At 36.2% G+C, this 20,546-nt stretch overlaps 2 protein-coding genes across 2 annotated transcripts; one reads left to right on the top strand and one right to left on the bottom strand.

Moving 5' to 3' along the window:
- Positions 1 to 27: 27 nt before the first annotated feature.
- On the top strand, positions 28 to 6,073 carry LOC123663503 (2-methoxy-6-polyprenyl-1,4-benzoquinol methylase, mitochondrial). Its single transcript, XM_045598177.1, has 7 exons — positions 28 to 313; positions 973 to 1,122; positions 1,481 to 1,610; positions 2,553 to 2,691; positions 3,807 to 3,895; positions 5,132 to 5,243; positions 5,913 to 6,073. Exons 1-7 carry the CDS (start codon positions 142 to 144, stop codon positions 6,012 to 6,014), a joined length of 894 nt encoding a protein of 297 aa, XP_045454133.1. The 5' UTR covers positions 28 to 141; the 3' UTR covers positions 6,015 to 6,073.
- Positions 6,074 to 7,731: 1,658 nt separating this feature from the next.
- LOC123663506 (serine/arginine-rich splicing factor 1B) lies at positions 7,732 to 20,324 on the bottom strand. Its single transcript, XM_045598179.1, has 6 exons — positions 19,997 to 20,324; positions 13,274 to 13,487; positions 12,550 to 12,696; positions 11,090 to 11,148; positions 10,486 to 10,615; positions 7,732 to 7,970 (listed from the first exon to the last, which is right to left on the bottom strand). The coding sequence occupies exons 1-5, from the start codon at positions 20,173 to 20,175 to the stop codon at positions 10,489 to 10,491; spliced, it is 726 nt and encodes a 241-aa protein (XP_045454135.1). The 5' UTR covers positions 20,176 to 20,324; the 3' UTR covers positions 7,732 to 7,970; positions 10,486 to 10,488.
- Between the last annotated feature and the right edge of the window lie 222 nt (positions 20,325 to 20,546).

Below are 20,546 nucleotides of genomic sequence, written 5' to 3'. Positions count from 1 at the left end.
CTCCCGATTTTTGACAGTAACATTTTATATCAGTCAAAACAAAATTGTCTTTGCAATCAGCTGTACTTGACGTTCTTTAGACGAAAATCAATCTCATGTAATTTCTTATAAAAATATAAGTTTTTAGTATTAAATATCATAATGTCATTACGAAGATCAGTTCTACGGTTTATTAGTGTTCCAAAACCGTATCAAAAATTATGTAGTGGAAGAAATTATAGCGCCCAAGCGGAACCAAAAAGTGACGGAGAAGAGAAAAGAAAAACACATTTTGGATTTGAAACAGTTAATGAAGATGAAAAAACTAAAAAAGGTAGGCTATGAGTAATTCTCTCTCTCACTCTTTGTAAATTAAGTGCATATTTTTTTTAACTCATTGAACAAATATATCAAGAAAGAATAGAAGAAAAATAATTTTATGAAGGTCTTCAGAACTCAGGTTATTCTCATCGCTTGTCAAAAACTTATTTCGCGCATTGACCCGGTCAAAACTTCCATCAGTGATTGTTAATGGAACACCTATACCGATACAAGGCTTAAAAAAGTGTGTGTGTGTGTAATTCACACAAGGCAGAAGTGAAACTTCTCAAAAGTCTTAGCAGGATAGGCTGTTACGATTTGTTCTATTGACAATGATCACGGTCCCATGAAAAAGGTCGTAAGCGCCATGCAAATCATGTCTCTTACGCATTACACTCCTATATATTTGTGTGTTTCTTTATTATTTTATTTTCATTAAAAAACATTCTTCGTTTCATTGAGTTTGAAACCCCTACAATTTAGAAGTTTCACTTTAAAAATAACAGATCTCTTGTAGATATAACAGTTAAATGAATTATGTATGTAAATAAAGACATTCTGTAGTATATTTAGTATCAGCATTACACCCGTACGAAGCTGGGGCGGGTCGCTAGTATGTATATATAATCCATTTAAAATAGTTTTCTCTCAATATTCTATTTTGTATTCCAGTTTATGAAGTATTTGAAACTGTGGCAGATAAATATGATACGATGAACGATATGATGTCCTTTGGCATACACAGAGTATGGAAAGATATTTTCATGATGAGATTTGCTCCGACACCGGGAACTAAACTCTTAGATATGGCTGGTGGTACAGGTATGTATTTTTTTTTATTTTATGAATACTGGATTCAATAAAAAAAGTTATTACTTAAAGTGATAAGTGGCCAATTCATATTACAATAGTAGTTAATTTATGTACTAATTAATTTAAAATCACAACATATTTATCGAGATTGTTTTAAAACTATATCTAGTAATATTTCTTAATTTGAGTTGTGAACATTATGAAAAACAAAATTATTTGCATAGTGCAAGAAAAAACACAACTTTTAAAATGTGACAAATAAAACAAAATAAGATTACGTAAATTTCTCAAATTAAAAATAGATTTGATATAATTACACTATAAATAAATAAAAAACTTATTTATATCATATTTATAACAATTCCAGGTGATATAACATTTAGGTATATTAATTATTTAAGGAATAGAAAAAATGCAATGGCAGAGAAGCACAGCAGCGTAACGGTGTGTGACATCAACCAAAATATGTTGAATGTGGGCAAAAATCGAGCTGAAAAGTAACTATATATTTTGAGCATTACCTGTATGTTACAAATTGAAAGATATGTACCTATTTGCTTTAAAGAAAATCTATGAGTTTACTCCTAACAGCTTATATCGCTTCAGCCTGTAATATCCCATTACTGGGCATAGGCCTCTTTCCCCATGTAGAAGAAGGATCAGAGCTTAATCCACCACGCTGCTCTAATGCGGGTTGGCAGATATATTCCTTACTATGAGTAACGATCGCTATCAGGTGTACATGATAACAACCGGGACCAACAGCTTAACGTGCTCTCCGAGGCACGGTGGGGAGACCCACAAGACTAATGTTTGTCATGTGCGGGGATCGAACACGCAACCGCCAGCGCAACGAGTACAATCCATGGCTGTAACCGTTGCGCCAACGCGGTGTCACAACCGTCCTAACAGCTTATATAATAAAGACAGACTAAATAATATAAGGCCTGTGGTGAAAAGAATATAAGGAGTAGAATCTTGTCAGAGTTACTGTAGTAACTCTGAGCAGTAGTTCTGAGTCCTGCCTTAGGGGTCATTCCTCTAATGCGTAAGCAGAATTTTAGTAATTGTCCCTTGTCCCCCCCTTTCAGCGAAAGTCAGCAACCCCCTCCTATGCTTAAGTAAACTTGAGTAAATATATTTTTAATCTATTCAGAAATAATAAATAAATTCTACTGACGTAACCTCCAGTTAGACCCCTCGGCCCTCATGTCATCAAAAATGAGCAAAACAAACACTCCTCAGCCCCGTTCCGTATTTACGTAATATTTGAATGACCCGTTAGAGTTTTCAAGTGTTTTGCATCTCTTGAGAGATAAATAAAATTTTAATATCATGGTATCATTCTTGAGAAGCAAATATCCACGTTAATATTAATTGTTAGCCAATTTATTTAATGAACTAGGCTATTTAAAAGCATAACAGAAAACCTTTTTTAGACTGGGCTATCTTAAAGATTCTCCAGTAGAAGTGGACTGGTTGTGTGCAGACGCTGAACAACTTACAATGATTCCTGATGACTCATACAATGCCTACACTATTGCATTTGGCATCAGAAATTGTACGCATATTGATAAGGTAAGTAATGAAATGTGTTAAGCCTTTATCAATTACTAAAAGAAAATCTTATAATGAAGTATTGTCATTCATCAGTTGTGGATAACAAATTCAAAAGACAAAATTGTATGCTATATGTATAATTATTTTTCATCATCGAATTCTGTATTTATAAGATATTTCCATTTGCAAATATGTATCTAAAAATTGCATTTTAGTGAGGTGAAATAAGCCCTAATACCCAATTCCACCTCCTGCTGTTAAAGTTTCATCATTACAGCCTATACAGTCCACTGCTGGACATAGGCCTCCACAAGTTTACGCCAAAAATAACGTGAACTCATGTGTTTTGCCCATAGTCACCACGCTGGGCAGGCGGGTTGGTGACCGCAGTACTGGCTTTGTCGCACCGAAGACGCTGCTGCCCGTCTTCGGCCTGTGTATTTCAAAGCCAGCAGTTGGATGGTTATCCCGCCATCGGCCGGCTTCTTAAGTTCCAAGGTGGTTGTGGAACCTTGTTATCCCTTAGTCGCCTCTTACGACACCCACGGGAAGAGAGGGTGTGGCTAAATTCTTTAGTGCCGTAGCCACACAGCACTTAAAGTTTAATCGTAACATTTTTTTTTTAATCCTTTATTAAGGGACTTTTCTGCATATTATGAACAAGACTGTCCTATACTCATCCTATACTAAAACTAACGATTATAACATTTTTAAATAAACTAAATTATAATACTAAATGATTACCCGATCTTAACTTAATACTACTAAATACAAACTCTAGTATAGATTTGGCACATTAGGATGTTGGTTCAGAGATCTGATTGAACAAGCAGACTTTCAATAAATTCAGGTTTAACTTGGACACCAAATCTCGTCTACTCCATTTGTAACGGACGCATTCCATCAAAACATAGTCGTAACTTATGACTACTTATCTTATAACATATTAAAGATAAATTACTACATTAGGAGTGAAAGTACACTTTCTAACACTTAACAAATATATTATTAGTACCAGTATTATCGTTTTATTTAGTTATGATACAATATTCAGCCTGTAATATCCCACTGCTGGGCATCTCCATGTCTGAGAAGGATTTATTAACTTGTTAAAAATATATTTTGATTTGTAGGTATTGGAAGAAGCATACCGTGTGCTTCAGCCCGGTGGACGCTTCATGTGTTTGGAGTTCAGTCAGTTACCGAATCCTGCTATGCAATGGTAACTTATTTTGTAATTAAATAAAAATAAATTTTAATAAATAATTCAAACATAATTTGTGTGACTAGAAAGTTCACTTTTATCAATTTTTATTTTTAACCGACTTCAAAAAAGGAGGAGGTTACTCAATTCGACCGTGTATATATATATTTATGTATGTTCGGGGATAACTCCGTCGTTTATGAACCTGAATGTAGAAAGAATTGTTTATTATCTTATATTGAACCGATTTTAATATGTTTTTTATCATTACAAACTTACATAATCCAGTAGTTAGGTACAGACTATAAAACATTCTCAACAACTAAGGTCAAGATCATTATGTTTTTATTGGAAATATATTTTAATTATGTGCTAATTTTTATTTATTGTCGTTAATTTTATTGAACCTTTTTTATGTATCAAAAACTAGAACTAAATGTCATAGTGGTGACAAACATTGTCTTTGAAATGTAACAACGGATGGTCCTCCCGTGACCATGGTTGCTGTAAAGTATCCGAAACGTCTGGAATCTAAAAAAGTTTATATGTTATATAAACCGCGATAAAATCCGAAAAACTTGTTTCATTTCAATGAGTGAAATTCACGTAAACATTAGAAAACAAAACATTGTCTTATTAATAAAGGTGAGCTTGTCTGTTAGATATTTGAAAATTCTGTATACTAGAATTTTGCTCTAATGGGCCGTCTATTAATAACACCATACGAATTTCATAATTTTTTGACCCCACTACCGTCCTTGTTATAGCTTATTTATGAGAACCTAGTGTGACGTCACATATTTTGCAAATTATATATAATCTGAATTTCGGAAACGGCTCCAACGATTTTCATGAAATTTAGTAAGCAGGGAATTTTGGGGGAGATAAATAAATCTAGCTAAGATTCATTTTTGGAAAATGTCGTTTTATCCCAGTTTTTAGACTGTAAAAAAATGGCTACAATATCAATAGAATACGAAGGTAAATTTCGCAATTGTCAGTACAGTTGTAATGCTCAGGTGGGATATCGGCCGGTCTCGATCGACCGAAAAAACCACGGTTCAAATCCTTAAATTTTCAGGTCGATTATTATTTTTTTTCTAATTGCACTCGTTATTTTTTATTTAAATAGCAAGTTCTTATTTTTTATTATTATGTCGGTAAAATCGAAAAATATTATTCATATTTTATCTTTATTATTTTTTTATTCTTAAGAGTCTAATACTTATCTGTGGTTTTTGGATTGTTTTGCAGGTTGTATGATCAATATTCTTTCCAAGTAATACCAGTAATGGGCCAGCTAGTTGCTGGCCAGTGGAAACCGTATCAGTATCTCGTTGAAAGCATTCGGCAGTTTCCAAATCAGGTTAATTCATATTATGTATATTAATTATAAGCTATATCTTATTGAGGTAGTGCAGAGCAGGAAGTATCTTGCTTAAAATCTGGAACAGCTCGACTAGAGAAGTACTCAACATTACAGAATGTGTGGGAATCGAACCCACAACCCTCTGAGCAGAATACAGGATCACTACAAACTTTTTTTTGACAATAATTATTTAAAGTACCTTCTAGTATGACATAGATTATGAATTTACCTTCTAGTAAGACCCGAACTAGACGTTATCTTCACCCATTATTGGACACAAATTAAATAATCATTTTCTTAAGTATGTTTAAGATGAATCGCGAAGGGGTTGGGCTGGAAAATTTCTGCCAAGTTATATAATATACGGCAACCGTTATTCAAACCTGACTTAAGCAGACAACCCTATGCCATCTTATTCGCAATGAAACAACGCTCATTTTGATGTAGATTTATTTATTTGACATGTGCGTGAAAATAATTAGAACAATATGTATTTTAATATATCTGTTTATACCTTGTGAGGTACCCAGAAGTTAGGCCAGGAAAATAATAGACAACCATGGACAAGTTGTCCATTTTTCAAATGGGTGAAGTTCGTCTCTAGTTCTGATCTTCTGCTACGTTAGAATGGTACTGTAAAAACTAGTAATCAAAATCTTGTTACAGGAGAAATTTAAATCAATGATTGAGGAAGCTGGCTTCAGACAAGTGACATACGAAAATTTAACATTTGGTGTATGCGCTATCCACTCAGGGTTTAAAATATAGTTTATATGAACTTTGTGGGTAGTTTCGGTGTAGTTGTAAAATAAAACGATTTTTTTTTTTAAATAAGTTTATTTATTTTTTATTTTTAGTCCATCAAACTTTGTCGGTCTTTGGAATGCAGATCCAGTACCTAAATTACAATCGAACATTTACACTACAACATCGAATGATCAATGCGATCGGTCGCATCGAAGCAAAATACAATGAAACTCTTACATAACGCTTTACATCTAATGTTTATAATGTGGATAGACACTCGGATACGGGAACACATCGCCTCGCCATCGCTAGCCAGTCACTTCTCAGTCACTCGCCAGTCACTCACCAGTCACTCACCAGTCACTTACCAGACACTCGCCAGTCACTCGTCAGGCCGACGCCGGGCGTGACACTAATGTATAAGGCCGGTTCACACACATCAGTGAAGCCACAGTTCCTTTAACGTGTGCATTCAGTAGAGTATCATTGAGAACTTGTCCGTCGTCGAGTAATCGTGATTGTTGCTATGACTGTTCAATACTACGGAGCTAGCAATGATAGCTATTGCTTTAGATGAAGAAGACCAGGATCAAGGAGAAAAGAGGAAATGTATAAATGAAGCATGGCAGTTAAGAGAGAAGGATGTCAATTCATGACATTATAGAAAGAATTAGTTAATGATGAAAGGCAATATTTTGAAATTTTTAAATTCAAAAAAGGAGGAGGTTACTCAATTCGACCGTATATTTTTTTTAATGTAAATTCGGGGGTAATTTCGTCGTTTATGAACCGATTTTTTTTTTGTTCGAAAGGAGATATCCTAAGTGTGGTACAAAGGATAAGGAAACCAGGATCTGATGATGGGATCCCAGAGAAATCGTGGGAAACCCTCGAAAATCCGCACAACTTTTTACTGGGTGTACCGATTTTGATAATTTTTAAATTTCATCGAGATCGGATTACAACTTTTGGAGTAATCTTTAGGAGTCGGTTTTTTTTTCGTTTGCCAGCAAACAATTTTTTTTGTTTTTGTAACCGGAGCGTCCGTGAGCCGACAAAAACTATCTTTGTTGACGAACACGTCTGTGATTGCCGTTGTCGTCACTGACACTGACAAGTGGGGATATGTTCAAACAGATTGCGCGAAAGAATATTTCGCACTGTGAGGTAATGTGACTTCACTGATATTTTTTTATGATGTGCGAATCGGCCTATATAGCTATAAGATATAACTGAGCGAGGCCCGGCGCCGGTCGAGTTAGTTTTTACGCTAAACAAACATTAATGTTCGGTGCGGAGCGTGCACTCGACGTATGTTATTTTGGGAAAAAATTTACAAAATCATACCCAGAGAATCCGTACGTTCCGCGATCCCGGCGTCCGGCAACCGCGGGACGGTCCGATCCGTTTCGGTTTCCGTCCCGGTCAGTTCCGTTCCGTTCCGTTTCGATCCGATCCGGTCCGGTTCGGTCCCTCCGGTTTAAGTGTAAAGCGAGAGGCGGATCCGTGAGTCCTGTGAGTGCGCGCTCTAGCCCCTATCCTACACCTGACCTTCACCTCCTCCGGACATCCAATCCGATCCGATCCGATCCACAGTGGATGAAACAAAAGAAAATCCTTTAAATAACACTATTTAAACCTATATTAGATATGGGGCTCGGATATATTTATTTTTTTTTTAGATATGGGGCTCGGGCGCGCTCCTAGCCTGACTCCGGCCTGAATAAAATTTCAGCTAAAAATTTGTGACCATTTCATATACACAGATAAATTATTAATTGGAACAATATCAATGTTATAGAGCGGGGGCCCGGAGCGCGCTCGCTTAAGATAAAATTATAAACTACACTCGACAATATTGGTTGTATAGGTTGTACAGACTCGAAATTGCTACAAGTCGTCGAAATGACGAGGTTTCTTATTGGATGCCAATAGACATTGTTCCTGGACCGATAGCTCCGTCCGCCTTCGCCTGGCCTGTTGAAAACACCACCTTCAATTGCCTTTGCACTTAAAACTCCATTACTTTCCTCGTATCCTTACACTAAACGCTATCCAAACTTTATATATTATTCTTATGCTCCTGAGTTTTGTGTCCAAAAAAAATGTGTCCAAAAATTCCAATGTCCTTCCTATTTTCTCCATTTTTTTTTTTATAAATATGCAGTTAAAACGTGAGATCCAAAAATAAAATGTTTTTATTTCGTTTTTTTTTCAATTTATTAATTAATAATTTAATTTATATGAAAGTGTCCAGTAAAGTCCATGTATTCCAAAGTTATGAAACGATACATTTAATAGAATCGTGTACATTTAATCCTGATCCAACTTTAGTGTTTCCTCAAGTGTATTCCGATCCGTGTATCCAATAAATTAATCCGGATCCTTATCCATGATAACTGTGAAAATCTCGTAAAAACATTATTAGAAAGTATAAGTTTATATGCAATAAATTAGTTATCTAGTGTTGAGTGTGACATGTGTGTACTTTGTGTATTTGTAGTATTTTAATGTGAACTCAAGTTATCAGACACATGTTAGAAACAAGCATATTGTTACTCTTTTTTACTGAAGCACATTGGTCATATTTGCATTTATTTAAACACACAGATAGATGTTTAAAAAAAACATTATTTTATTGAGTTCAGCAAACTGAAAACATTAGTGGACAAATTTTTTAGCTTACAGAAGATCACAGCAAAATAATACTGTTTTCAAGCAGTACTGTGTTCCTGTTGGTGAGTAAGGTGACCAGAGCTCCTGGGGGGATTGGGGATTGGGTCGGCAACGCGCTTGCGATGCTTCTGGTGTTGCAGGCGTCTATAGGCTACGGTAATCGCTTTCCATTAGGTGAGCCGTACGCTTGTTTGCCGACCTAGTGATATATAAAAAAAAGCTTTGTATTTTAAAGGTTTAACGACTTTTGACATAGAGAAATTTGTCATTATTATCAACTAATATTTTCAATAACTACACTTCATTTACATTAATAAAAAAATAAATTTCATAATGAAAATTACAACTAAGCAAAATATTTAAAATATAAATCTATATAAATATATAAAATTGGAGTGTCTGTCGGAGCGTGCTCCTTGATAGTATTGTGGGGGAGAGGAGGGTGTTAGTCTCAGATAGTACGGGGAGGGTGAGTAGTCACAGACAGTATGGAGGAGGGGGTGTCTAGTCAGATAGTATGGGGGGAGTAGTCAAATAGTCGCCGCATTGGCGCAACGGTCACAGCCATGGATTGTGCCTGTTGTGGTGGCGGATGTGGGTTCGATTCCCGCACATAATAAATATTTGTATTGGCCATATAGATGTTTGTCGTGGTCTGGGTGTTTGTGCAGTCCTTGTGGGTTTTTCCACCGTACCTTGGAGAGCATGTTAAGCTGTTCGGTCCCGGTTGTTATCACGTACACCTGATCTGCCAACCCACATCGGAGCAGCATGGTGGATTAAGCTCCGATCCTTCAACATGGGGAGAGGCCTATGCCCAGTAGTGTGATACTACAGGCTGAAGCGTGAGTCAAATAGTACATAATCATTATTTCAGCCCATTGCAGTCCACTAGTGGAAATAGGTGTGACAAGTTCGCGCCGGAAATGGCCTGAAGTCATGCGTGTCAGTCAAGGGGGTGCGGGTGAGTAGTGCCAGCTAGTGCCAGCTAGTGGCAGCTAGTGACGGTAGAGCGGCCGCGAGACACCTGCTAGTAGGCGCGGCGCGGCGCAGGCAAGGCGGAGCGCGAGCGCGAGTAGGTCATCATTTCAGTCCACTAGTGGAAATAGGTGCGACAAGTTCGCGCCGGAAATGGCCTGAAGTCATGCGTGTCAGTCAAGGGGGTGCGGGTGAGTAGTGCCAGCTAGTGCCAGCTAGTGGCAGCTAGTGACGGTAGAGCGGCCGCGAGACACCTGCTAGTAGGCGCGGCGCGGCGCAGGCAAGGCGGAGCGCGAGCGCGAGTAGGTCATCATTTCAGTCCACTAGTGGAAATAGGTGCGACAAGTTCGCGCCGGAAATGGCCTGAAGTCATGCGTGTCAGTCAAGGGGGTGCGGGTGAGTAGTGCCAGCTAGTGCCAGCTAGTGGCAGCTAGTGACGGTAGAGCGGCCGCGAGACACCTGCTAGTAGGCGCGGCGCGGCGCAGGCAAGGCGGAGCGCGAGCGCGAGTAGGTCATCATTTCAGTCCACTAGTGGAAATAGGTGCGACAAGTTCGCGCCGGAAATGGCCTGAAGTCATGCGTGTCAGTCAAGGGGGTGCGGGTGAGTAGTGCCAGCTAGTGCCAGCTAGTGGCAGCTAGTGACGGTAGAGCGGCCGCGAGACACCTGCTAGTAGGCGCGGCGCGGCGCAGGCAAGGCGGAGCGCGAGCGCGAGTAGGTCATCATTTCAGTCCACTAGTGGAAATAGGTGCGACAAGTTCGCGCCGGAAATGGCATGAAGTCATGCGTGTCAGTCAGAGTGCGGGGTGAGTAGTGGGTGTTGGGCCCAGCTAGCGGCACCTGCTAGTAGGCGCGGCGCGGCGCGGGCGAGGCGGAGCGCGAGCGCGAGTAGGAGCGGCGCACGGGCGAGTAGGTGGGCGAGCCGCGGCGCCGCGCGTAGCCCGGCGAGCGCGGCGAGTACGACGGCGACCTGCGGCCGGGCGGATTGCCGCGCTTGAATCACTTCAGCCTAGCAGTCCACTGCTGGATATAAACCTTCACAAGTTCACGCGAAAATGGCGTGAACTCATGTGTGTTGCCCATAGATAGATCTAGGTGTTACCCATAGACATCTAATATATAAAATTCTCGTGTCGCGGTGTTTGTAGTTAAACTCCTCCGAAACGGCTTGACCAATTCTCATGAAATTTTGTGTGCAAATTGAGTAGGTCTGAGAATTGAACAACAAATCTACCCCATTTTTTTTTAATTTTTTGCTAAATTATATATTTTTTATTTTATTATAATTTGGCGTTGAAAAATTATATATACATACAACCCTAAATTTTCACCCTTCTACTACCAACCCCTATTTTTAAAGTTTAGCGGCAAGACAAAGTTTGCCGAGTCAGCTAGTATATATATAGCTATATATATATAACAAAAAAAAACCATTATAACTCACCTGTCCCTGTCGCCACCACTGCCGTAATCTTCTTTGACACGAATGTATGATACTTCACCCTAAAATGAAATTTAATAAATATAAAAATATAATCTTAATAAGTATTCCTGTTCCGAATTATAGCGCCTGCGAGTAATTCGTTTCCTCAGTTGCTTTAATTCACATACTTTAAATTTTAAGCTATCTACATTATCTGTCACTAAAACGCCGTGTCAAAGATAGCATTGGCTCGCATAAAATTAATTGTAAAAATTGTAATAAAACAGTATAAGAAGAAATTTTTGGGTTTAAATTAATCCAAAGGGTGTCGTTGAAAACAATCCCCATTACATAACTCTACATGCAGAGCTCATTTTGATAAATAATACCGTAAAATTTCTCCAGATAATTTAATACATTCAATTTATATAATCTGCCCAACAAAAAGAAAATACTCTAACAATAACTTTTGCTTATTACTGATCTCTAAAAAAAAAATATCTTTTACTTAAAGTATGTACACGTGTGGAGCAGCATGGCGATTTACAGAAAAAGAGGAATCATGTCCAGAAGTGAGATATTATAGGCTAAATGAATCAATCATGATGTTTGAAGGTCTGTTAAAATTTTATGAGTGAAAGCACTAGTGTAGTATACAGCTAGCAATATGAAAAGAAACCGTGAAGTCAGTCTGATGTATGTTCCAATCTTCACTTTTAAGCAGTTGTGGTCTCCCGCTGTAGCACAAACAGAACCTTAAGATGTCGATTCTAGTTGTTTTCGAAACACAAGAGCATGTATACATCATAGTAGGCAGCGACTGATCAAGAGTTCTGACCGCCCCAGGCTAATTATGAGGATACGCCCCCACCAGGTGTTACGGATGGCCTAAAAATTAGTGAGACTACTCTAGTAGTAGTATGAAAATTTTAACATGGTTTATACTACCTAAAAAAATTTGAGATCAATCTGCAAGCGAAACTAACGCTGTCCTTACTCTGCATGACATTAAACCTTAGGGTGGCAAAACATTTTTTAAGCTGACCATATATAAAGGCAAAGTATCTTACGCATTATAAGATTAAAATCATGACAAGTGACTGCAGGCTACCAAGTAGAAAACCAAATCCATGTCATACGTGGGGTTGATACAATGATGCTAGATTAGTGCATGCGAAGACACGATCAGCGCGCTCCCCTCGTTCCTCGCGCCCTAGGCTGCAGCCTAATTAGCCTGAGGGTTAATCAGGCCCTGATAGTAAGGAATATATCCACCAACATGCAGTGGAGCATCATGCGTGCCACTGAGCCTATATCAATATTTTGTTAGATTATATTTGAATGGAAGATAACAGCACAAACAGAATCATGTACTCCATGCAGGCAAAGACCCCTCAGTCTTTTACTTGGAGAAAGAGATCTACGTCCATCAGTGGATATTATGGGCTGAATGATTCGATAGTATAATAGATGCTACTGACCTCATGGCTCCGGAAACGAGAGTCATCCAACTTCTTCACAGCGTACTTCATATCCTCATGCCTCAGGAACTCCACAACACCGGTGCCATCCTTGAATGTGTCTGCGAAACACACGTCGCCCGCCTCACGCATGTGGTCCTTTAGATCCTGAAGATATATAATAAAACTGGTTGTAGCTTTTAATTAGTTTGTTGAATAGATCAATTTTTCTTTCAAATTTTGTTTGTTGAATAATTTCAATCAAAAATTGGCAAAATGAATGCCCGCTAAGTTCGCCCATACCATTTGAGTCTGTGTTAGCTTTGTATATATTTTTAAGTGCAATAAAGAAAAATAAATAGTAGATATATATAAATAGTACTGTGTGGCTACGGTACTAAAGAATACAGCCACCCCCACTCTTTCCACGAGTGTCGTAAGAGGCGACTAAGGGACAACACAGTTCCACTACCACCTTGGAATTTAAAAAGCCGACCGGTGGCGGGATAACCATCCAACTACTGGCTTTGAAATACACAGGCCGAAGACGGGCAGCAGCATCTTCGGTGCGACAAAGCCAGTACTGCGGTCACCAACCCGCCTGCCCAGCGTGGTGACTATGGGCAAAACACATGAGTTCACGTTGTTTTTGGCGTAAACTTGTGGAGGCCTATGTCCAGCAGTGGACTGTATAGGCTGTAATGATGATGATATATAAATAAGGTATAGGCGTCGGTATGGTCACCTGCCAGGAGCCGGACGGCGGCAGGCCGGTGACGAGCACGCGGTACTCCGAGCGGCGCGCCGGCGGCCCGCGCGCGGCGGGGCGCGGCCCGAAGCGGTCGGGCTGCGAGCGCCCGCCGCGCGCGCCGCCGCCCCCTCCCCGCGGGAACTCAACCCGCAAGCGGTACCCGTCGTAATCGTAACCGTCGCGCGCCCTCACCGCGTCGTCTGCGTCGCTGTAATAAGTACTCGAAGTAATACAACTGAGGTAGGGCACAGCAGGAATTTCCTGCTCAAAATATGGAGCAGCCCGACTGGGGTAGTACCTCGACCTTACAGAAGACCACAGCTAAATAATACTGTTTTCAAGCAGAATTGTGTTCCTGTTGGTGAGTAAGGTGACCATAGCTCCTGGGATAGGATTGGGTCGGCAACGCGCTTGCAATGCTTCTGGTGTTGCAGGTGTCTATAAGCTACCGTAATCTCTTACCATCAGGTGAGTGGTATGCTTGTTTGCCAACCTAGTGATATAAATATGAAACTGAAACTAGCAGCTAGCAGCCAAAATTAAATGACACTGAAACTAGAAGCCACGCTTTATATCTCTTAAAAAAGCAACAGATTAAGTTGTAACTGTACAGAAATTAGTGACGTTATATCATCTCGCTATGAAAAAGATCTAAAGGGTAAATTCCACCCCTTCTATTTTTTATATTTAAAAACCCAAACAGGGAGGTTAATTCGATATAAAAGCAAAAAATCTATGTCTTTAAGCATGAAATAAGGTTAAAATTTAAATCAAAGGTCGTTTAGAATATTAAAAAAAATTAGAAAAAAAAGGTAAAAAAATAAATAATCCACTTTGATTATTTTTTTAATATTGCAATTTCCCTAAGGAGGCAATTATATTGTATTTGTGAAAGTAATCATATCTCTGCTCGTGGACACTACATTTTGTTGTAACTTCGTAGAAACCTTTCTATTACTGTCTAGAAACGATGATAAAAATTTCAAAAGGGATACTCAATCCCTTCTAATTTTTTTTTATTTTTTTTTCTCTAAGACAATGCCTATATACTACTTTTTCAAATGTCTATATCTCTGCTCGTGGACACTACATTTTGTTGTAACTTCGTAGAAACCTTTATATTACTATCTAGAAACGATGATAAAAATTTCAAAAGGGATACTCAATCCCTTCTATTTTTTTTAATTTTTTTTTTCTCTAAGACAATGCCTATATACTACTTCTTCAAATGTCTATATCTCTGCTCGTGGACACTACATTTTGTTGTAACTTCGTAGAAACCTTTATATTACTATCTAGAAACGATGATAAAAATTTCAAAAGGGATACTCAACCCCTTCTATTTTTTTTATTTTTTTTTTCTCTAAGACAACGCCTATGTACCATTTCTTCAAATGTCTATATCTCTGCTCGTGGACACTACATTTTGTTGTAACTTCGCAGAAACCTTTCTGTTACTGTCTAGAAACGATGATAAAAATTTCAAAAGGGATACTCAATCCCTTCTATTTTTTTTTATTTTTTTTTTTCTCTAAGACAACGCCTATGTACCATTTCTTCAAATGTCTATATCTCTGCTCGTGGACACTACATTTTGTTGTGACTTCGCAGAAACCTTTCTATTACTGTCTAAAAACGATGATAAAAATTTCAAAAGGGATACTCAATCCCTTCTATTTTTTTTTTTTCTCTAAGACAATGCCTATATACTACTTCTTCAAATGTCTATATCTCTGCTCGTGGACACTACATTTTGTTGTAACTTCGTATAAACCTTTATATTACTATCTAGAAACGATGATAAAAATTTCAAAAGGGATACTCAACCCCTTCTATTTTTTTTAATTTTTTTTTTCTCTAAGACAACGCCTATGTACCATTTCTTCAAATGTCTATATCTCTGCTCGTGGACACTACATTTTGTTGTGACTTCGCAGAAACCTTTCTATTACTGTCTAAAAACGATGATAAAAAATTCAAAAGGGATACTCAATCCCTTCTATTTTTTTTTTTTTTTTTTCTCTAAGACAATGCCTATATACTACTTTTTCAAATGTCTATATCTCTGCTCGTGGACACTACATTTTGTTGTAACTTCGTAGAAACCTTTCTATTACTGTCTAGAAACGATGATAAAAATTTCAAAAGGGATACTCAATACCTTCTATTTTTTTTTTTCTCTAAGACAATGCCTATATACTACTTCTTCAAATGTCTATATCTCTGCTCGTGGACACTACATTTTGTTGTAACTTCGTAGAAACCTTTATATTACTATCTAGAAACGATGATAAAAATTTCAAAAGGGATACTCAACCCCTTCTATTTTTTTTAATTTTTTTTTCTTTAAGACAACGCCTATGTACCATTTCTTCAAATGTCTATATCTCTGCTCGTGGACACTACATTTTGTTGTAACTTCGCAGAAACCTTTCTGTTACTGTCTAGAAACGATGATAAAAATTTCAAAAGGGATACTCAATCCCTTCTATTTTTTTTATTTTTTTTTCTCTAAGACAACGCCTATGTACCATTTCTTCAAATGTCTATATCTCTGCTCGTGGACACTACATTTTGTTGTAACTTCGCAGAAACCTTTCTATTACTGTCTAGAAACGATGATAAAAATTTCAAAAGGGATAATCAACCCCATCTATTTTTATTTTATTTTTTTTCTCTAGTTACAACACTTTTGAAATTTTTATCATCGTTTCTAGATAGTAATATAAAGGTTTCTACGAAGTTACAACAAAATGTAGTGTCCACGAGCAGAGATATAGACATTTGAAAAAGTAGTATATAGGCATTGTCTTAGAGAAAAAAAAAAATAAAAAAAAAATAGAAGGGATTGAGTATCCCTTTTGAAATTTTTATTATCGTTTTTAGACAGTAATAGAAAGGTTTCTACGAAGTTACAACAAAATGTAGTGTCCACGAGCAGAGATATAGACATTTAAAGAAGTAGTATAAAGGCATTGTCTTAGCGAAAAAAAAAATAAAAAAAAAATAGAAGGGATTGAGTATCCCTTTTGAAATTTTTATCATCGTTTCTAGACAGTAATAGAAAGGTTTCTACGAAGTTACAACAAAATGTAGTGTCCACGAGCAGAGATATAGACATTTGAAGAAATGGTACATAGGCGTTGTCTTAGAGAAAAAAAAAATATAAAAAAAATAGAAGGGATTGAGTATCCCTTTTGAAATTTTTATCATCAATTCTAGACAGTAATAGAAAGGTTTCTACGAAGTTACAACAAAATGTAGTGTCCACGAGCAGAGATATAGACATTTGAAAACGTAGTATATAGGCATTGTCTTAGAGAAAAAAAAATAAAAAAAATAGAAGAGATTGAGTATCCCTTTTGAAATTTTTATCATCGTTTCTAGACAGAAATAGAAAGGTTTCTACGAAGTTACAACAAAATGTAGTGTCCACGAGCAGAGATATAGACATTTGAAGAAGTAGTATATAGGCATTGTCTTAGAGAAAAAAAAAATAAAAAAAAAATAGAAGGGATTGAGTATCCCTTTTCAAATTTTTATCATCGTTTCTTGATAGTAATATAAAGGTTTCTACGAAGTTACAACAAAATGTAGTGTCCACGAGCAGAGATATAGACATTTGAAGAAATGGTACATAGGCGTTGTCTTAGAGAAAAAAATAAAATAAAAAATAAATAGAAGGGGTTGAGTATCCGCTTTGAAAATTGTCTTATCTTTTCTTGATAGTAAAGAAAAGGTTTCTGCAAAGTTACAACAAAATGCAGTGTCTATGAGCCGAGATATGATAACTTTAATAAATTTTATTTAATCGTCTGCTTAGAAAAAATCCTAAAATAAAAAAAATTAAAGTAATTTTTTTTTTTATAATCTTTCTTGTTATTATAAATTACCTTTGTTTTCAAATTTTGACCCTTTTTATGCTTAGTAACATTAATTTTTTAGCTTTTATATCGAATTAACCTCCTTTTTTAGTTTTTAAATTTAAAAAAAAATAGAAGGGGTGGTATTTACCCTTTGGATTTTTTTCCATAGTTAGATGAACAAACGATACTAATTTGTGTAAAGTTACAAATCAATCTGTTGTTTAGAAGCAGAGATATAAAGAGTGGCTGCTAGTTTCAGTGTCATATATAAATATATATAATACAGCATTACTAAATCTACTGATATACACTAACTACCTGATATGGCCAATGCTGTTCTGCCATACGAATAGAGACATAAGTATCAGTGGTATAAAAAATTGCCTATGACCTATTTTCACGCCTAACCCAATATACACATTTTTTTTAATTAGTCCTTTTGGAGAATGCCAATCTAAGTAAATATGTTATAAGAAAGTGTAATGGAGCAAGGTCCATTGAAAGTGTATATGTATTAAAGAATCAAAGTATAAAATTAGTACAATATTGTAACAATTATTATTAATTACTAGCTGTGCCCGTGACTGCGTCTGTGTGGAATATAACAAAAAGTTATTGGTCAAGTCTCAGTTATAAAATTAATAAATTTCTAAAATCAAATTATCCTAAGTTACTCCTTATTACACCTTCTACCTGCCAGTAAAAGTCCCATGAAAATCAGTCCATCCGTTTCAGAGATTAGCCAGAACAAACAGAAAGACAAAAATTGTAAAAATTATTATGGTATATGTACTGTGTATACCATCCATATAAATTTATTAAATGCGGTTATTTTAATATTATAAACAGACACTTCAATTTTATTTATTTGTATAGATTTGCTACGCTTTGCTATTGTACGATTGGTAGAGGTACAAAACAGTTTGAATCACAGCTATCCAACATAGGCAGTACTGTCCCAGATTGACTGTAGCTGCTCAAATGTCAGCTTCTAATTAGCTGACATTTGAGCAGCTAGAAATTTAATATAACCAAATTGTAACAAATAGCAACATAGTAAAAGAAATTTATACAGTATTGCAACACTATATTGGTAAAAGAAAGTTAGGAATGAACATCAAAGGACGATGAACGATCGGCAGACCAAAAAAGCAATGGATGGATTGTGTGAGCGATGAGACATAGATGAGATATGAGAAAGAAAGGAGTAAGCGCTGAAGTGACGAATAATAGAGAGGAATGGAAGAGAAAAACATATTGTGCCGACCCTACATAAGTGGAATAAGGGCAAGAAGATATGACATAATCTCAACTTCTATGTAAAAGACATACATGGATTGTAAACTCAAACACACCAAACTAATCTCACTATGTTTTCTTCATCCTAAATGACATTCTTTTTTTTTAGATATATAGACTAGCGCGCTTGACTGCGATCTCAGCTGATGGTAAGTGAAGATGCAGCCTAAGGTGCCTGTTCACTCTTGATTCTTGATTGACATTGGCAAAATCATTTGCTATAAAGGCACTATTAGATGCCATTAGTATTAATCGTCATGAAAATAGTTAAAACTATCCTTTAGTAACCCATGGAACTCATTAAAATGTATAGTCAGTTATAGATGCAATATAAAATCATTGTCAATATGACCTTTATCCAAATCCACAACCAATTAACCACTTTGCACTATATATATATATATATATATAAATTTTGTCTGTATGTCCTTTAGAGAATTGTAAACTATGCATTTGGTTATGTCATGATCTTCAGCAAAGTGTTAATCATGAGCTCACAAAGGTTATCAAGTTGGTATGACCAAAAAAAAAAAAAATTAAAAGAAGTGTAGCAATGCAAGCAGGGTACAGCTAGTATACAATATTACAAAGCATTCTGAATTCAAAACAAAGAATGATGCAATACCTAATAACAAAAATTTAAAGACAAAGAATATGTCTCACAATTCAGTAACACAATAAGTTGATACAATCAAAATTTAACCTATAATAACAATTTCAATTGAAGTCTTTTGTGTATGTGCACTGTATGAGTGTATGTGTTTGACCTTTGTATTATTCCATTTAACTGTAAATTATTTTAAGTTTAAAGCTAAGAGCAACACACCAAGACTTTATAATGCATTATGCAGTAAGTTCTGTAAGATTGGGTATGGCAGTGGGAAAAAAACTTATTATTAACATTTTGTAAATAAGCACTTTTTAGCTGGCCCAATGGACTAAATAAGAGGACGGGACGTCTGATGACCCCCATGGCATTCAACATGTTAAAAAAAATAAGTATTGATTTTATTGCATAGGATTTATATATAATAAGTATTATAATGAATAATGTTCAGAAGCCTTATAAATATTTATGTACTTAATAAATGTGTTTTAAGGATATGAAAACGTTTTTATGATTTTTGATTATGTTATCATTGTGAAATGAGGTTACGATAACACCAATTGTAATTAAATGATGTAGCACAAAGATTGGCAAGTCATTTAAAAGAAATAGTAGATATTCTTGTTTACTTAGAAAATTTAATCATTATCTGATATAGACAACGGAATTAAAATTAGGTAAATTCAATGCGTAAATTAAATATATAATTTGTAAAGCAGGATTAATCGATATATGTATGATATAGAACAAATTTATAATACAATACGAATACATTTTTAAAACCTCTATAAATGACTAGATTACATGGTAAATTTCAAAATTATAAGAAAAAACGAATAAAAAATAATAGTTTGCGACGAGTTACATGTGTATATTATTTATACTTTTGTAGGCAGTTGAACATGGCGTTACTACTTAATTATTGATGTATCATTGAAAGCTTACCGAGGATCTTCAAATTCGACGAAAGCAAAAGGTGGTCCCTTCCTGTTTTTCAAATCAACAAACGTAACTTTGCCAAACTTGTAAAATAAATCTTGAATATCTTTTGTTCTGATATCAGGAGGCAGGTTACCAACGTATATCCTGCACTCATTTCGACTACCGCCACTACCTCCAGACATTTTGAGACTAATTATTAAATATAAAACTATGAAATATAAATTCTTTTCTTGATTCTACACAAAGTTCAGGTACACAATTTTCTCACGAGTGGTCGGCGGTTCTTGACAAATTAAATATGGCGACCGAGGCACGTAGCCATCAGAGTTAAAATGGCTGACATGATACCTACTAACTTAGAGTATACATTACAGTAGTAATAAATACCTCGATTAGCTTGTACAAATCATATTTTGAGATTAAATTAAGGAATTAATTTTATTTTTGGTAATAATGTATTGTTTCATATTTAGATTTAAATGGTATTAAATTAAAAATAAATTAACGATTTCAATTCAAATGAAAAGATAATGTGCATTTTTTTATAAATTGA

Source organism: Melitaea cinxia, chromosome 20, assembly GCF_905220565.1.
Source record: "Melitaea cinxia chromosome 20, ilMelCinx1.1, whole genome shotgun sequence".
Classification (NCBI taxonomy): domain Eukaryota; kingdom Metazoa; phylum Arthropoda; class Insecta; order Lepidoptera; family Nymphalidae; genus Melitaea; species Melitaea cinxia.
This window is presented reverse-complemented; position numbering and strand designations above follow the sequence as displayed.

Excerpts from the sequence above, each read along its gene's own strand:
- LOC123663506 (XM_045598179.1), bottom strand. The coding sequence starts at position 20,175 with ATGTCTGGAGGTAGTGGCGGTAGTCGAAATGAGTGCAGGATATACGTT. Across the intron at positions 12,697-13,273 it reads CGCCGTCCGGCTCCTGGCAG|GATCTAAAGGACCACATGCG; the intron begins GTGACCATACCG and ends ATATATCTTCAG. Across the intron at positions 10,616-11,089 it reads AGTGGTGGCGACAGGGACAG|GTCGCCGTCGTACTCGCCGC; the intron begins GTGAGTTATAAT and ends GCCCGGCCGCAG.
- LOC123663503 (XM_045598177.1), top strand. The coding sequence starts at position 142 with ATGTCATTACGAAGATCAGTTCTACGGTTTATTAGTGTTCCAAAACCG. Across the intron at positions 314-972 it reads AGATGAAAAAACTAAAAAAG|TTTATGAAGTATTTGAAACT; the intron begins GTAGGCTATGAG and ends TTTGTATTCCAG. Across the intron at positions 2,692-3,806 it reads ATTGTACGCATATTGATAAG|GTATTGGAAGAAGCATACCG; the intron begins GTAAGTAATGAA and ends TTTGATTTGTAG.